This window comes from Protopterus annectens, chromosome 3.part0 (genome assembly GCF_019279795.1).
Source record: "Protopterus annectens isolate FY-2018-M chromosome 3.part0, PAN1.0, whole genome shotgun sequence".
Lineage (NCBI taxonomy): Eukaryota > Metazoa > Chordata > Ceratodontiformes > Protopteridae > Protopterus > Protopterus annectens.
Window position 1 is genome coordinate 656,223,713 of NC_056731.1, and position 15,390 is coordinate 656,239,102.

At 36.9% G+C, this 15,390-nt stretch overlaps 1 protein-coding gene across 16 annotated transcripts in view; it reads right to left on the minus strand.

Annotated features, from left to right (window-relative positions):
- The window catches only part of LOC122796513 (poly(rC)-binding protein 3-like), an 819,027-nt gene that overhangs the window by 131,416 nt on the left and 672,221 nt on the right, over window positions 1–15,390 (minus strand). For 12 of the 16 annotated variants that reach the window (XM_044065073.1, XM_044065070.1, XM_044065065.1 and 9 more), the window contains one exon: window positions 1,629–1,772. In XM_044065073.1, coding sequence (XP_043921008.1) covers window positions 1,629–1,772 — 144 coding nt within the window. The remainder of the gene's footprint in view (window positions 1–1,628; window positions 1,773–15,390) is intronic. The other 4 variants (XM_044065072.1, XM_044065067.1, XM_044065071.1 and 1 more) reach the window with 1 other exon arrangement.

Here is a 15,390-nt window from a genome sequence, read left to right on the forward strand (position 1 = left end):
ACACTTTAAACATAAAATAGTGTCATGGACATTTTGTATTATAACTGTCTCATCTTGTTATTGTTGTTGTAAGTGCTAGAATAACTCATACACATTTTAGATGCACTGCTAGCCATGCCCACTAACAGTAGTATGGAGTAATTCTTAAGCACAACATTTCTAAAGTAATAAAGAAGGTGGTATGAAGCTACAATTACACTGCACTGTAAAATAGGCCAATGATACTTGCAAACAAGCAAGCAAAATTCCTCTGTAGTGAAGTGTATAGCCTTACCTTCACCAACAACTGTTGTGGTTGTATCAGTTCTGCTTTCAGCCACACCACTTTAGTAGAATAAGGGTAACACATTTTGACTTTAGTAAGTAAATAAATATCAACGTGTATATAGTTTTGCCTCAAAAATAACATGTCATGCAACAAAAGATAGAATTTCTTTAAGTTGCTGAGATTAGTCTGAAAGCAAATAGCTCCAAGTTTCATGAATGACTTGCCATTTCTGCATCCACTAAACATCATGCTGACAGAGCAACACTGTCCACCTATGCTTAGCAGTGGATCCATCTTTCTTTCTTTTAATTATTTCAGAATAACTTCATAACAAACTGGAAAATGGAATACAATCACATATAAAACTGATCCCTCGGTTCACTTTCAAAACCAAAGCATCATTCCAAGATCCTGCCAGGAACTTACTGCGGACCTCAAAATGTTCATTCTAATGAGAAAAAAGGGTTCACTAAACATAACAAATGATAACTGAAAGAAACATATCACTAGATCATGATGTATAGTAGAACAGGATCTAGAATACTGAATAAACCTGAGATCTTTGCAGGTTTCTGCTATTTTAAACCTCCTTGTGCCCAATGCACACATAATGAATGTTTAATACATATACACACGGACACAAACATACAGATGCATATATTATATGCATATATGTATGTATGTATGTATGTTTGTACATATGGAAGTTACTTTTCTGAAGTAGACTGGAGCTACATACACGTACACTTCATATAGTGATTTGTTGATAAACCTCTGTGTGCTCTCTTTTTTAAGATGCTTCTGGCCTGGTATTTTACATTGCATCATTGTCATGGGAAACATTTCGGCTTGGTAACATAGAGAAGCATGGACATATAGCTTGTTCTAGTCAGCAGTATAATTCATCATTTCTATATAGTGACTGATAATGGATTCCACAAGAAGCATATTGTACTATATTTTGAAAGTTAAAATTAAAACTAGAATTGCATATCACTGTTATGCTTTAACAAAGGTGCTTTTCACTGCATTTAAGGCTGTGAAATGCCATGTTTTACCTTAAAGTCACTACTAATAGTGATCTATCACAGTTGTGTCAAGAAACCAACAGTGAAATAAGGAACATTCTGGGAAATCTGCCTTTAATTTAATTCTGTGTCAAGAAGTTCATGAAATTGCAGAAACAAGAAAATTAAGGAAATTATATCATACAGTAGAGCGTAAGTATCACTATTTTTAGTTTCTTGGTGTTGTTCCTCCTTGATATTAAAGGCATTAGCACAGACTACTTTAACAGCTCTATATTATACACAGCAATACTATACAATAAAGAAGACAGAATAAAAATTGGGAAACTAACAGGTGCTGGCTGCGGCTGGGCCAAGACGGCGTGGTTTCCTGCAGAAGCCAAAATGGTGTCTGCTCTTACCTGGCCACCTGCAAAAATGATGTGTGCAGAGGCAGGCTTTGGACGATAAGGGATAGTGGCGCCTTTAGGTGGCGACTAAAGACAGAGAGAATAAAACAAAACAAAGTTAATTTGGTTAGATAAAAAAACAGACATTTGAAAAACACTTATACATTAATATAACTATCACCGATTATCATGATTTATTTCCAATAATCACAAATCTGTATGTATCTGAGTTTTACTCTTTGTGTTGATGTAATGCTTACTATACAAGTGTGATAATTCTGTCCAGGGTATGTAATTACTTTGATATGCACAGTTATCATGTTGCAGATGTATATATAGCAATAAAGGTGTGCTCGTAGATTAAATACCCTGTTGTGAGCTATCATATAATGGTTTACGTTTCTTCATATTATCCAAATCCTGCAACACTGTAGAAGTATAAATGTGGTCTAATTAAAATTAATGTGAAGAAACTTTTCCCTCCTTCACTGCTTGATACTTTTTAATAATAATCTGATGGTTTTCAACTCCAAAAGCAGCTTTTCTTGAATCCGAGGGGAAAAAAAACATAACATGATATTATAACCACAAGCAAAAGCAGAACTAGATCACAAAAAACTGCTTCTAATTTTTCTCAAGTTCTTATACAGACATACATTACTTAGTCATAAATTCAGTTTTAATAATGTTGGTTATGTTTCTGCTGATTCAGGCAGTGAGGTGGTCAGCTGCTTCATGCTGCTAAACTGTTACATCTATGTTGTATCTAAGCATCCACTTAAATATGCAGACTATTTAAACTGTTCACATCCAGATTGTCATTCTTATGTCCAAGATCTCTGATTTTCCATTTTTCTGTGAAAATATTGACAAATTCCAGAATTTAGAATTTGAGATTTTAAGCTAGAACAGACGTTCATCATAACTTTGCTTTGCTGAACATTTGGCACTAAAATCTGTTTTAACTTAAATGATACTTAATAGTGCATATAATTCCCAGAATTTTAGGTCATGAAGAAGAAAACTTAATTTGTATAATTTCTACAGGTAAGTGACCATGCTCGTGTACAAATGATACATGCAAAAAATATCTTAAATCCTGACATGAAGTTTTCTCAACCATATATAAAAATCTGTGATGTTATACTTATGGAAAGTCACTTCTGTACATCATAACTTACATCTCAAGATGTAGCTTTTGCACAAAATACTAAAATCACTTATACGTGTGGTAGCATCACAAGTATTCACACTGCTCTTGATTCTGTGAAAAGGGCTCTGGACATTCTGAAGCTGGTATGTTGCTTGAGGATGACTGGAGCACTAGACAGTTTCCAGCATATGAACTGGGCTCATTGTGCCAGAGTACTTAAAGTGTATTGGTCATGTACTTAAGCAACTGTTAAATAATGCAGGTTTGGAGTTAGATATATAGATATAACCTCCTTACCAGATAAACTACCAAATCATTCAATATTTGATGCAGAAAGTGTGCTGTTGCATTTTGTGACAAGGATGGCCCCCTATATTTCTTTTTTTCCTCAGAGATGAAAATCTAAACCCATAATGCCTTACCACCTAAATTAATATATATACACAATTATAGTTCCACGTTAAATGCATCAGCAATAGTTTCTTAAGTCTTGGAAAGATATGCTATCAACTTATTGCTGTAGGCGTACTCCCTCCCATTAAAAGTTAACACATGATTATGTAGTAGTCAAACCACAATGTAAGTAAGTGTCTCTTCTAAATAGGTACATTATTTGTAATTTCCCAAAATATACTGCAATGATATGTAAATCATTGTATATGCTTACTCTGATGTTATTTTGTTGGTGGAGTTATAGACAAAAATGAAGAACAGTAGAGTTAAAATTAAACAACACATTTTAATCTTGATTTTTTTTTTAAATCCTTTGCAGCAATATAAGAAATGCAATGGGAAAAGAAAATGGATATAAAGCAATGATACTTCTGAAACTGGACAATATAAATTCAAATATTCCATTTGCATTGAATAGCAATGTAAAGTGATATGGTAGCCCATTGAAGGTAACGTGGCTAGGTGGTGTAGTGTGCTCCAGCTGTACTTTGGTACCTGCAGTACCAGTTCCAATATACAGGTGGCGATGGTCCCTGGCAGAATTAATGATGAGGTGTGCTGGCCAAGGACCATACACATGCAGACTGTCATTATGGATGAGCCATACATGTCAAATGTTCCTTATTTTCAGGGATAGCCCTAACTTTTACAAAGAAAATTTGCTCTGTTTCTCCTAATTTCTCTTAAAAATGGTGAGTTTGAGAAAAAGGTGGTGGACTACACTGCTTAACTACATACTTCTTTTACTTCAAACAATGCATGTTAATTCACATTTTCTTATTTTGACATCTCCTGCAGTTAATAGCATTGATAGTTTAAAAGGTGTCCCTATTTGTATGTGATTATTTTGGGATCTGTCCATGAGGTTGTGAGCTATAGTATGAATCACCCCCTTGATACACAGAGGATAGTTCCAAAGCACATTTTTTAAATTTGAATTGCGCTTTTGTTGCATAACACGTCAGCATTGTACTTTTAACCAGAATACCTCATGGTTAACAACGTTTTCCATGTCAGAGATGCAATATTGTGGCTGAAATAAAGATGGCATGTTGGTGATCATCAAAAAGAAATGGCACAACCAACTTGGAAAAACAACAAATACGGAGTCGGGAACTGCAGACACTGAGACCTTTAATAAAACAATAAAAAGTATAAAAAATGTAATAAAACAGCACAATACGATTAAGCGCTTTTCATCTATTTAGTAACTAGACTTCATCCAATAACATTGAATAAATCACATTTTACTTATATACTCTCTCCCCACCCTAATTCTTGATTGCTTAATGACTGACAAATTACACAATAATTTCAAATGCAAAGTGCACTGAAATGCTGGAATACGTGTAATAGAACTTTATGCTGCCCATTTCCTAAAATTCTATTTGTCATATAAGTGCTAAAGAGGTACATAATAAATGCTTCCAAAATTCACATTTGGTTTAATATACCAAAATATTATAAAATTGTGGTAAATAGTAAATTATAATAAAAAATAGTAAATTAAAATAAGTACTTCTACCAAGAGCGCACTCTGATCAAACCAAAGACAAAAATGTAAATAATCGTATATATACCCACATATGTTCACATTTTGTTTTTGTGTGTATTTTATAGATGTTTTTTATGTGTGCTTATAACTTTCCTCGATGCCTGGTGGTTACTGAATAATACTTAATACCACAAATGGTATAAAAATAATGAGACTGAGGAAGAAATCAATATACTCAAGACTACTTACTATTTATCTGGTTAAATACTTCAGTCTTAAAAGGCACTGAACAGAGCATGTTTCATTTAGGCCTGGATGGTGACAGGCATCTAAGTAGATTTGCCACATAAGTTCCAGCCTCCCTAATAGTAAGGACCTTGGACCACCCCTTATATCTTTCATGGTGTGGTCTATGACTCTAAATTTAAAATTGTGTGTAGGGTACAACTTAACATGATTCGCTAAAGCATTTTCAGTTTTTCCTTTCCTGATGTTGTATGTATGCTCATATACTCACTCCCTCAGTTTACGGTCAGTCTTCCCAATGTAAAATGTGGAGCACAGTTGGCATTGGGCTAGATAGACCACAAATGTGGAACTGCAGTAAAATCTACCAGATATTGTGGTGAAATGTCTGTCCTTGATGTTGAAGGTATAGCCTATGTCCATGAATTTACAAAAATGACAGGATTCACATTTTGTCATACCAGGAAGCCTTATTAGACTCTTGTGACAGGATTCAAGTCAATTTTTGAAGTTGTTCCCCCTCCTGAATGCGAAAGAAGGAGTACACCCTGTTTTCTCATGGAGACTAGAGTCATTGCTGAACAGACTCCAGTTTTTCCTAATTATAACTTGTGTATCTCTGCTTCCTATACTAAACGTTAGTATGAACCTGATTGGAGATATATTTTAATTTTGTCTAGTCTGACTAGTCTCATCCATTAAGTCTCCTTGTCTACTCGAGGCTGAGGACCCTCCTGATAATGAGGTATATATCCCATTGGTCCTTTTGTTGAGGACCTCAGCAGTGAATTCCAAAATAAGTTCGTCAGGGTAACCCCTTATGGTAAACATTTTACCAATTTTTTCACATTCTTTTATGAAATCACTCTCAACTGTCACCATCTTAGCAGCCCAGACTAATTGGCCCTTTATTACTGACTTTTTTTGATAGACTGGGTGTGAGCTATCATAGTGTAAATATGTGTTTGAAAATGTGCTCTTCCTATGTATCCTAGAAGTCAGTCGCCTCTGGGCCCTATCTTTTACTAATTCAATGTCTAAATATACATTTTCACTGGGGTGAAATGTGTATATGAACTCCAAAAAATCAGTAGTTTGATTTAGGTATTTAACAAATTCACCCACTTTGTCCATGTTGCCCTTATGTATGACAAAAATGTCGTCCAAGTAAAGGATGTAGAAGTAAATCCATTTGCATAGGTTATCCTTCTTGAAAATGCACTCCTTTTCCCAGTATGCCATAACTGTGTTTTCAAATCTGGCCCCACATGGGGACCCCATAGCTACCCCAGTTTTTGCAAGTAAAAGTTATTGTCAAATAGAAAGTGATTGTTGTTAAGATTATATCCAACAAAGTACTCACTAACCTAATTTCAGTCATAGGGGCCCCCTTTCCCCTAAAGAACAGCCAATCAATTCAATACCCTCCATCTGTGGAATTGAAGTATATAGAGCCATTACATCAATCGTTAGGAAGTTAAAATCTCACTGGTATGGTAATTTGTCTAATTTAGATAGGAAAGTCCAAGAGTCCTTACATATCTGACCCTCATCTTTTAGGTATTTTTTCATTATACTGTCTACTATCTTTGCTATAGGGTAAGTGATGCTTTGTCGAGCATCCACTAGTGGCCTCATAGATGGATCAGCCAAAGATTTGTGAATTTTAGGGACACCAAATAATACTGGTGTTCTAGGGGCCAGCATTGTTAAGTATTTCAACAAAGGCATATCGACTAGTTGTTCAATAAATAGGTCGTTTAAACAGTCTCTTATATGCTATGTTGACTTCATTTAGGCTGACTAAAACATAGGTGCCCATGTTCAATAATTTATTCATTTTCTGAGCATACAAATTATTGCTCATTATAACTAACCCTCCCCCTTTATCTGGTTTCATAGTTTTGACTGGTAGTTTCCTAAATTCCATAAAGGCACCCCAGTCCTCTCTTGTTGTGTTCTTCTTATGTTTTAATTTACCAGATAATAAATTTCTCAAGTCAATTTCACATGTTTTCAAATGCGCTACAAATATGATTATAAGAAGTGCTTTGAAAGTATTGATAAGCACACTGAAAAGTTAAAAATCACCAAAGTGAAAAAATTAGAACATGATATGAACACATATGCCAATGGTACTGCCTACTCCCCTCCTCCTACATCTCAGGGGCAGACTGGTTCAGTCCATACTAGCGTCATACAACTAAGGCAGCAAACAGATTCAAGAAATGTAAACAAGCTACAAAATCCCCCTTTGTTAACAACTGGCCATCGACTTAACCAACTGGATGATTTTAATGAAACAGAAATAGCCACCAACTCACAGGATTTTCACCAAGTCAGTGGAAACAAACAACCGACTGAGCGAGAGACCCGCCAAGGAAGATGTCACCAAAAGAATGGGAACAATAACCAAAAGAAAAGGTAACCTTCAATGTTGTCAACTAGCCCATTGACTTAAGACTGCGTACTTTATTTGAACTTGACACATACAAAAATAGTGAAACGGGATAGACTTGATGTAGACTTATGTTATATAGGAAACGGTAAGGACACTAGAAACTCCGTCTTATTAAATTCTATCAGGAAAGTGAACGAGGTTGGACTGAGGGAGGGGGTTGAGCATAACAATTCAGCACCTATGATACCGTATCAAGAGGTTCAAAATCAAAATTTTACTTCGAGTTGTGTTTTGATGTCTAAGCTTAGTGAATCTTTGTGTGTAACTAATTGTGAATCAAACAGCAATACTGAAATGTTGGTTGGGCATTTTTTAGATGTAAGTCCAAATACCCTTTGTGATAATTGTATGCAGGGCAGGCCTATCTGGTTATGACTGTACATGACAGTGGTGTCTAGGGAAATAAGGACACGGAATCCAATAAGCAGATTAAAAATATACTCAAATAAGTCACTAACACAAATACAGATTTCAACATTTACAACTTTACTGAGTTTGATGTGGACCCTAGGTTAGTAGAAATGTTAGCAAAAGGATTACCTTTTGTGCCATCGGAACCCGTTGACTTTGTAAAAACTATTATTGACTTTAAGCTGTTCATCAGGAAATTAAACCTACAGGTATTTTTTAATACAGAACAGAGACCCACCCCAGAATACCATTTAGATAGTACCTTTAATCCTCCAGGTCATCCAATAATTTCAACATTTGAAAACGTGTAAAATTGACTTGAGAAATGCATTATCTGGTAAATTAAAACATAAGAAGAACACAACAAGAGAGGACTGGGATGTCTTTATGGAATTTAGGAAACTACCAGTCAAAACTATGAAACCAGATAAAGGGGGAGGGTTAGCTATAATGAGCAATGTTTTGTATGCTCAGAAAATGAATAAATTATTGAACACGGACACCTATGTTTAGTCAGCCTAAATGAAGTCAACATAGCATATAAAGAAATAAGAGACTGTTTAAACGACCTATTTATAGAACAACTAGTCAATATGTCTTTGTTGAATTACTTAACAATGCTGGCCCCCTAGAACACCAGTATTATTTGGTGTCTCTAAAATTCACAAATCTTTGGCTGATTCACCTATGAGGCCACTAGTGGATGCTTGACAAAGCATCACTTACCCTATAGCAAAGGTAGTAGACAGTATAATGAATTCCTAAAAGACGAGGGTCAGATATGTAAGGACTCTTGGACTTTCCTATCTAAATTAGACAAATTACCATACCAGGGAGATTTTAACTTCCTAACGATTGATGTAATGGCTCTGTATAATTCAATTCCACAGATGGAGGGTATTGAATTGATTGGCTGATCTTTAGGGGAAAAAGGGCCCCTATGACTGAAATTAGGTTAGTGAGTACATCGTTGGATATAATCTTAACCAACAATTACTTTCTATTTGACAACAACTTTTATTTGCAAAACATTGGGGTAGCTATGGGGTCCCGATTTGGGGCCAGCTTTGCAAATACAGTTATGGCATACTGGGAAAAGGAGTACATTTTCAAGAAGGATAACCTATGCAAATGGATTTACTTCTACACCCGTTACTTGGATGACATTTTTGTCATACATAAAGGCAACCCAGACGAAGTGGATGAATTTGTTAAATACCTAAATCAAACTACTGATTTTTTGGAGTTCGCATACACATTTCACCCCAGTAAAACTGTATATTTAGACATCGAATTAGTAAAAGATAGGGCCCAGAGTCGACTTACTTCTAAGATACATAGGAAGAGCACATTTTCAAACACATATTTACACTATGATAGCTCACACCCTTTCCATCAAAAAAGTCAGTAATAAAGGGCCAATTAGTCCGCGCTGCTAAGATGGTGACAGTTGAGAGTGATTTCATAAAAGAATGTGAAAAATTGGTAAAATGTTTACCATAAGGGGTTACCCTGACAAACTTTATTTGGAAATCACTGCGAAGGTAACGTCAACAAAAGGAACAATGGGATATATACTTCATTATTAGGAGGGGCTTCAGCCCTGAGTAGACAAGGAGACTTAATGGATGAGACTAGTCTGACTAGACAAAATCAAAATATATCTCCAGTCAGCTTCATACTAACATTTAGTACAGGAAGCAGAGATATACAAGCTATAATTAGAAAAAACTGGAGTCTGTTCAGCAACTGCTCTAGTCTCCATGAAAAAATAGGGGGTACTCCTTCTTTCACATTCAGGAGAGAGAATAACCTCAAAAATCTACTTGAATCCTGTCACAATAGTCTAATAATGCATACTGGTATGACAAAATGTGAATCCTGTAATTTTTGTAAATTCATGGACATAGGCTATACCTTCAACATCAGGGAGGGACATTTCACCACAATATCTGGTAGATTTAACTGCAATTCCACATTTGTGGTCTATCTAGCCCAATGCCAACTGTGCCCCACATTTTACATTGGGAAGACTGACCGTAAACTGAGGGAGCGAGTATATGAGCATACATACAACATCAGGAAAGGAAAAACTGAAAATGCTTTAGCGAATCATGTTAAGTTGTACCCTACGCACAATTTTAAATTTAGAGTCATAGACCACACCATGAAAGATATATGGGGTGGTCCAAGGTCCTTACTATTAGGGAGGCTGGAACTTATGTGGCAAATCTACTTAGATGCCTGCCACCATCCAGGCCTAAATGAAACATGCTCTATTCAGTGCCTTTTAAGACTGAAGTATTTAACCAGATAAATAGTAAGTAGTCTTGAGTATATTGATTTCTTCCTCAGTCTCATTATTTTTATACCATTTGTGGTATTAAGTATTATTCAGTAACCACCAGGCATCGAGGAAAGTTATAAGCACACATAAAAAACATCTATAAAATACACACAAAAACAAAATGTGAACATATGTGGATATATATACGGTTATTTACATTTTTGTCTTTGGTTTGATCAGAGTGCGCTCTTGGTAGAAGTACTTATTTTAATTTACTATTATAATTTACTATTTACCACAATTTTATAATATTTTGGTATGTAAAACCAAATGTGAATTTTGGAAGCATTTATTATGTACCTCTTTAGCACTTATATGACAAATAGAATTTTAGGAATTGGGCAGCATAAAGTTCTATTACACGTATTCCAGCATTTCAGTGCACTTTGCATTGGAAAGTATTGTGTAATTTGTCAGTCATTAAGCAATTAAAAATTAGGGTGGGGAGAGAGTATATAAGTAAAATGTGATTTATTCAATGTTATCGGATGAAGTCTAGTTACTAAATAGATGAAAAGCGCTTAATCGTATTGTGCTGTTTTATTACATTTTTTATACTTTTTATTGTTTTATTAAAGGTCTCAGTGTCTGCAGTTCCCAACTAAGTATTTGCTGTTTTTCCATGTTGGTGAACATCACTTATGGGAATCCTCAGCTCAGTGTGTAGTTTAGAACTAGTACTAGACAGATTATATACCTGTAGTTCCTGCTGTTACATATAGGAGAGGCAATGGATATGACTGGCTTCAAAGGACTTTGTTGGCACAATACTTATTTGCACAAAGTGCAACTAGTTTGCACATTGAGGAGCACAACCCCATGAGTCTATCCCGTTATACTGTTGAATACAGCCTATATTCTTACAGCACCAAAGCTAGGCATCTGTAAACCCTGTTGTGCTATCTCCTTGTAGATCCCATAATATGGATTGTCACCCATGGATGTGCACTTTACTGCTAACTCTGCAGCTGGTTTGTTGAATATGGGAGTCTTGAGACAATGAGCAATTGTCTCTTTTTATAGACAACCATTTAATTCTCAAACAAACTGATATGGTATGTGACAGAGATATTTATACAATATCTCTAGAGGCAAAGCTCTCACACCCAAGCACTTGTAATACCAAACAGATTGTCAGTAACACTCACATTATACTCATCACACGTGATATGATTCAGACACATAGACCATCATATGCTGAGGCTCATTGAAATAATCTTACAAAACATCAAAGGTTTCCCAGACATTAGAACTGCAATAAACATCCTCAGCAACCTCAAACACACTCTACTAAAATAGCACCCACCACTACACATACCGCCACATCTCACAGGGTCTTAAATTCTAAGCCCATAAGGCAAGCCACTACACAACCCGATATTTTGGTCATATGAGACTCCATTGTGAGACACACACAGATATCCTACTCACGAGGCTGAATAAGGAAAAAGTCATGGTTAGATATCTATTGGGTCAGGATCCACCAGATCATGCATGCATTCAGATTATTGGAACTCAGGTACCAGTAAGACTCAGTCATAGTTCTTGTGGGCATAAATGACCTGAGACATACCTCCTTCGACTATATGGCAAGAGACATTATGGATCTCTTGGACTGTGTGTCCCAGGCTGGTATGAGCCTAACATTGAGCAGCATTCTGCCTTCACCGAGGATGATACCACAATATAAAAAAAAAAAAACTGACTAATAATTGGATTAGTTTTTGGTGTCATTCAAACAGGGTATAATATTTCTCAGCATAGGAGGATATGGCCAACAGATCATACTGCTTTGCCTGGTATGGTCTGCACCTGTCACTGCTATTCTATAAAATGTTGCCTCAATCCTCTTCCACACCCATACTGCCTGTATTAGGCATTCCCAACCAGACAACCCCCTTGACATTGCAAAACCAACCCAAGAAAATCTAAAGGTGTTACTGCTCAGTGGCAGGAGTCTAAATAAGAAGCTGCACTTCCTGCATGCTCTCCCTACCTTTGAGAATGAAGAAATCTATGCAGTTACTGAGACATGGCTTAAAGCCGTAGGAGCACCCTGGCAGCATAGAGCTATAGTGCCTTCCACACATTTAGACTAGCTTCTGCACATAAAGGGAGAAAAGGTGGAGGTATCTCACTTTATATCAAAAGCAATCACACCTCTAGGGTGGTCAAAGAGTATGACACACGTGAGCTTTTTCACATCTAAATTACCTTAGGGAAAACAAACACATACCATATCCTTACAAACTACAGGTCTCCCTCTGTGACCCACAAAACTGAAAACACATACTTAAATATGCTAGAAGCACTCATCATTTAGCCCAAAACCATATTTGAAGTTGACTTTAACTACTCCACTATAAATCATACACAACCACAAAAATACAGGCCCAGAGAGTCTTGGACATTGTAGCTACAAACACTCTGGAGCCGCTGGTCTGTACATCCACTAGGGGTACTAACAGCCACGGCCTGGTCCTCACAAATATGAGAAAATGTTGCATTCTTTCTTGTGAATTACCCCTTCTGGTCAGATCAGACCATAAAGCTGTCTCCTGTGAAATAAAAATAAAACTCTGGACCCCAGCTAACCCAGGAATCTTTAGGAACTATTTTAAGGCAAACATCCTACCATTATGTGATGCCTTGTCAAAAACTTCCTAAACACTGAGGAAATCACTGCTTATGCAGAATTGTTCAAAGAAACCCCGTACAGTTATATAAGTTACATACAGTACATAAGAAGTGCACATACACAAGTTCACTGAAGGCAAAAATCTGACATACAAAGTTGTCAAGAACACAAACATACTTCCACACACAGTTTCCACCACACACATAGACCGACTTACAGTGAGGCACTAAAAAGCATTCTTCTCAAACCTCAAAGACCTCCTAAGGCTATAAACAGCAATGCCTATCCTCAGCAATCTCTAAAGCACTCAGCAAAATCAACACCAAACACTACACATATGACTGCACCTAGTGGAGCCCCAAGAGCAAAGCTCATAAAACAAGCAAACACATTACCCAGGATTGTTTTCATGGGGACCTTCATTGCATGACACACAGATGCCCCATTCGCTGGACTGAAAAAGGAAAAAAAGAGCTTAGTTGCTTATTTGGAGCCAGGATCCACCAAGTTTTGCACACACTCAAGTCTCAACACCAAAGTTACAAATATAATTCTATCATAGTCCACGTGGGTGTTAATGACCTGAGACGTACCTCCCGGGACTATATGAACAGAGACATTATTTATAGCTCTAAATATGTGTCTCAGGCAGGTATGTGCATTGCGTCAAGCAGATTCTACCTTCACCAAGAATGATGCCACGGTACAATGTAAAGATGATTGACTTCAATAATTGGCTTAGTTTCTGGTTGCCTTTCCAGTGGGATTCAACATTTGTCATCATGGGAGGACATGGTAAACAAACCAAGTGCTTTGCAAAAGATGGTCTGCAACTGTGCCCCTTAGGCTTCCACATATTGGCTAAAACTGTATCCACCCCATAGAGCCTTTTTTAGGCAATTCCAAACTGACAAACTTACTGATATAGCAAATAAACTCAAAGAAACTTAAAGGTGTTGTTCAATGCTAGGAGCTTAAATAAGAAACTCCACACCTTACAAGCTCTCATCAGTTTGGATAATACAGACATATGCATCATTACCAAAACATGGTTTAGTCCACAGAAAGTACTCTGACAGTGCAAGGCTTCAGTGCCTTCCACACATTTAAACCATCAGCTACACAGACAGGGGCAAAAGATGGAGGAGTCTTGATCTCCATTAGTTAAGTATACCTCTAGGCTGGTTAAACAAGATGGTGTCCTGGAGTTAATCCATGTGCAAGTTACCTTAGGCAAAGTCCCACACCATATCCTAGCAAACTATAGGTCATCCTCTATGTCCTAAGAATCCATAACTCATACCTTGACTTACTGGAAGCACTCACCATTAAAAGAAATACCCTATTCATGACAGATCTTAACTGCCTGTCTGTAGCCTGGGAAACATACACTGTCTCAGACTTGCAGGCACAATGATTCCTGAACTTTATTAACACAAATACCCTTGAGCAGATAGCGCTCACGCCCACCAGAGGTTCAAACATACTGGACCTACTACTCATCATTATGGGAGAGTACTACACCCCCCTCCATCCCCACCCCCAGTGTCACATCCTCACTGTTGAGGCTGGACCAGAAACACATCTTCTTCAAAATAAAAATCAACTCAGTAACCCCAGCAAACCTTTTATAAGTTTGGATCAAAGCAAACTACATCATAGTAAGCAATAGTTTGTTAAAATTTAATGCCCTTTCTAACTCAGAGTTCACAGCAACCTATAAGGAATTGTTCACAGAGACCCTGTACAACCATGTAAATGGCTATATAGAGGCTGCTGTAGCTGCTAGAAAAAAAGACCAAAACAAACTCTTAAAAACAAACCACATTAGTGTAATCCAAACTTTAATAGGGTATGTAACAAAAGGAAAAAAAGTCATGGCTAAAATCAGGAAAAGCAACTCCCATAATGACAAGAGCTCTCTAATTAAACTAAACAGGAAACTAACTTTAATAGGGTATGTAACAAAAGGAAAAAAAGTCATGGCTAAAATCAGGAAAAGCAACTCCCATAATGACAAGAGCTCTCTAATTAAACTAAACAGGAAACTAAGAAGACTAATTAAGTCCAACAAGGCCAATTATGAGGTCAAGATAGCCTCACAGGCTAAAGACAACCACAAGGCCCTCTACAGCTATGTCCATAAAATCAAAGGTAGCACATAGCAGTATGCTGAACTGGTGGTCAGTGGTGCCACCTTCACTGAGCAGACTGGGAGAGTGAATCTGCTGGCTGACAAATTCAGCTCAAACTTCACCCCCCACTCCCTCCCACTTACCCTCTTAAAATACCTCCTAGCATAATGGCCCACCAATCTATTAGCAGGAGCAGGTCTTAACAGCACTCACTAAAGCCAAAAACACAGCCTCAGTGGGCCTTGACAATATCCTGAGATACCTCCTACTTGAAACATGACCTAACAGGATCATGTGAATAACTTTCCAAGATTAGCCTCAAATCAGGCTTTCTACCATAAGAATGGAGAACTGCAATGGTTATTC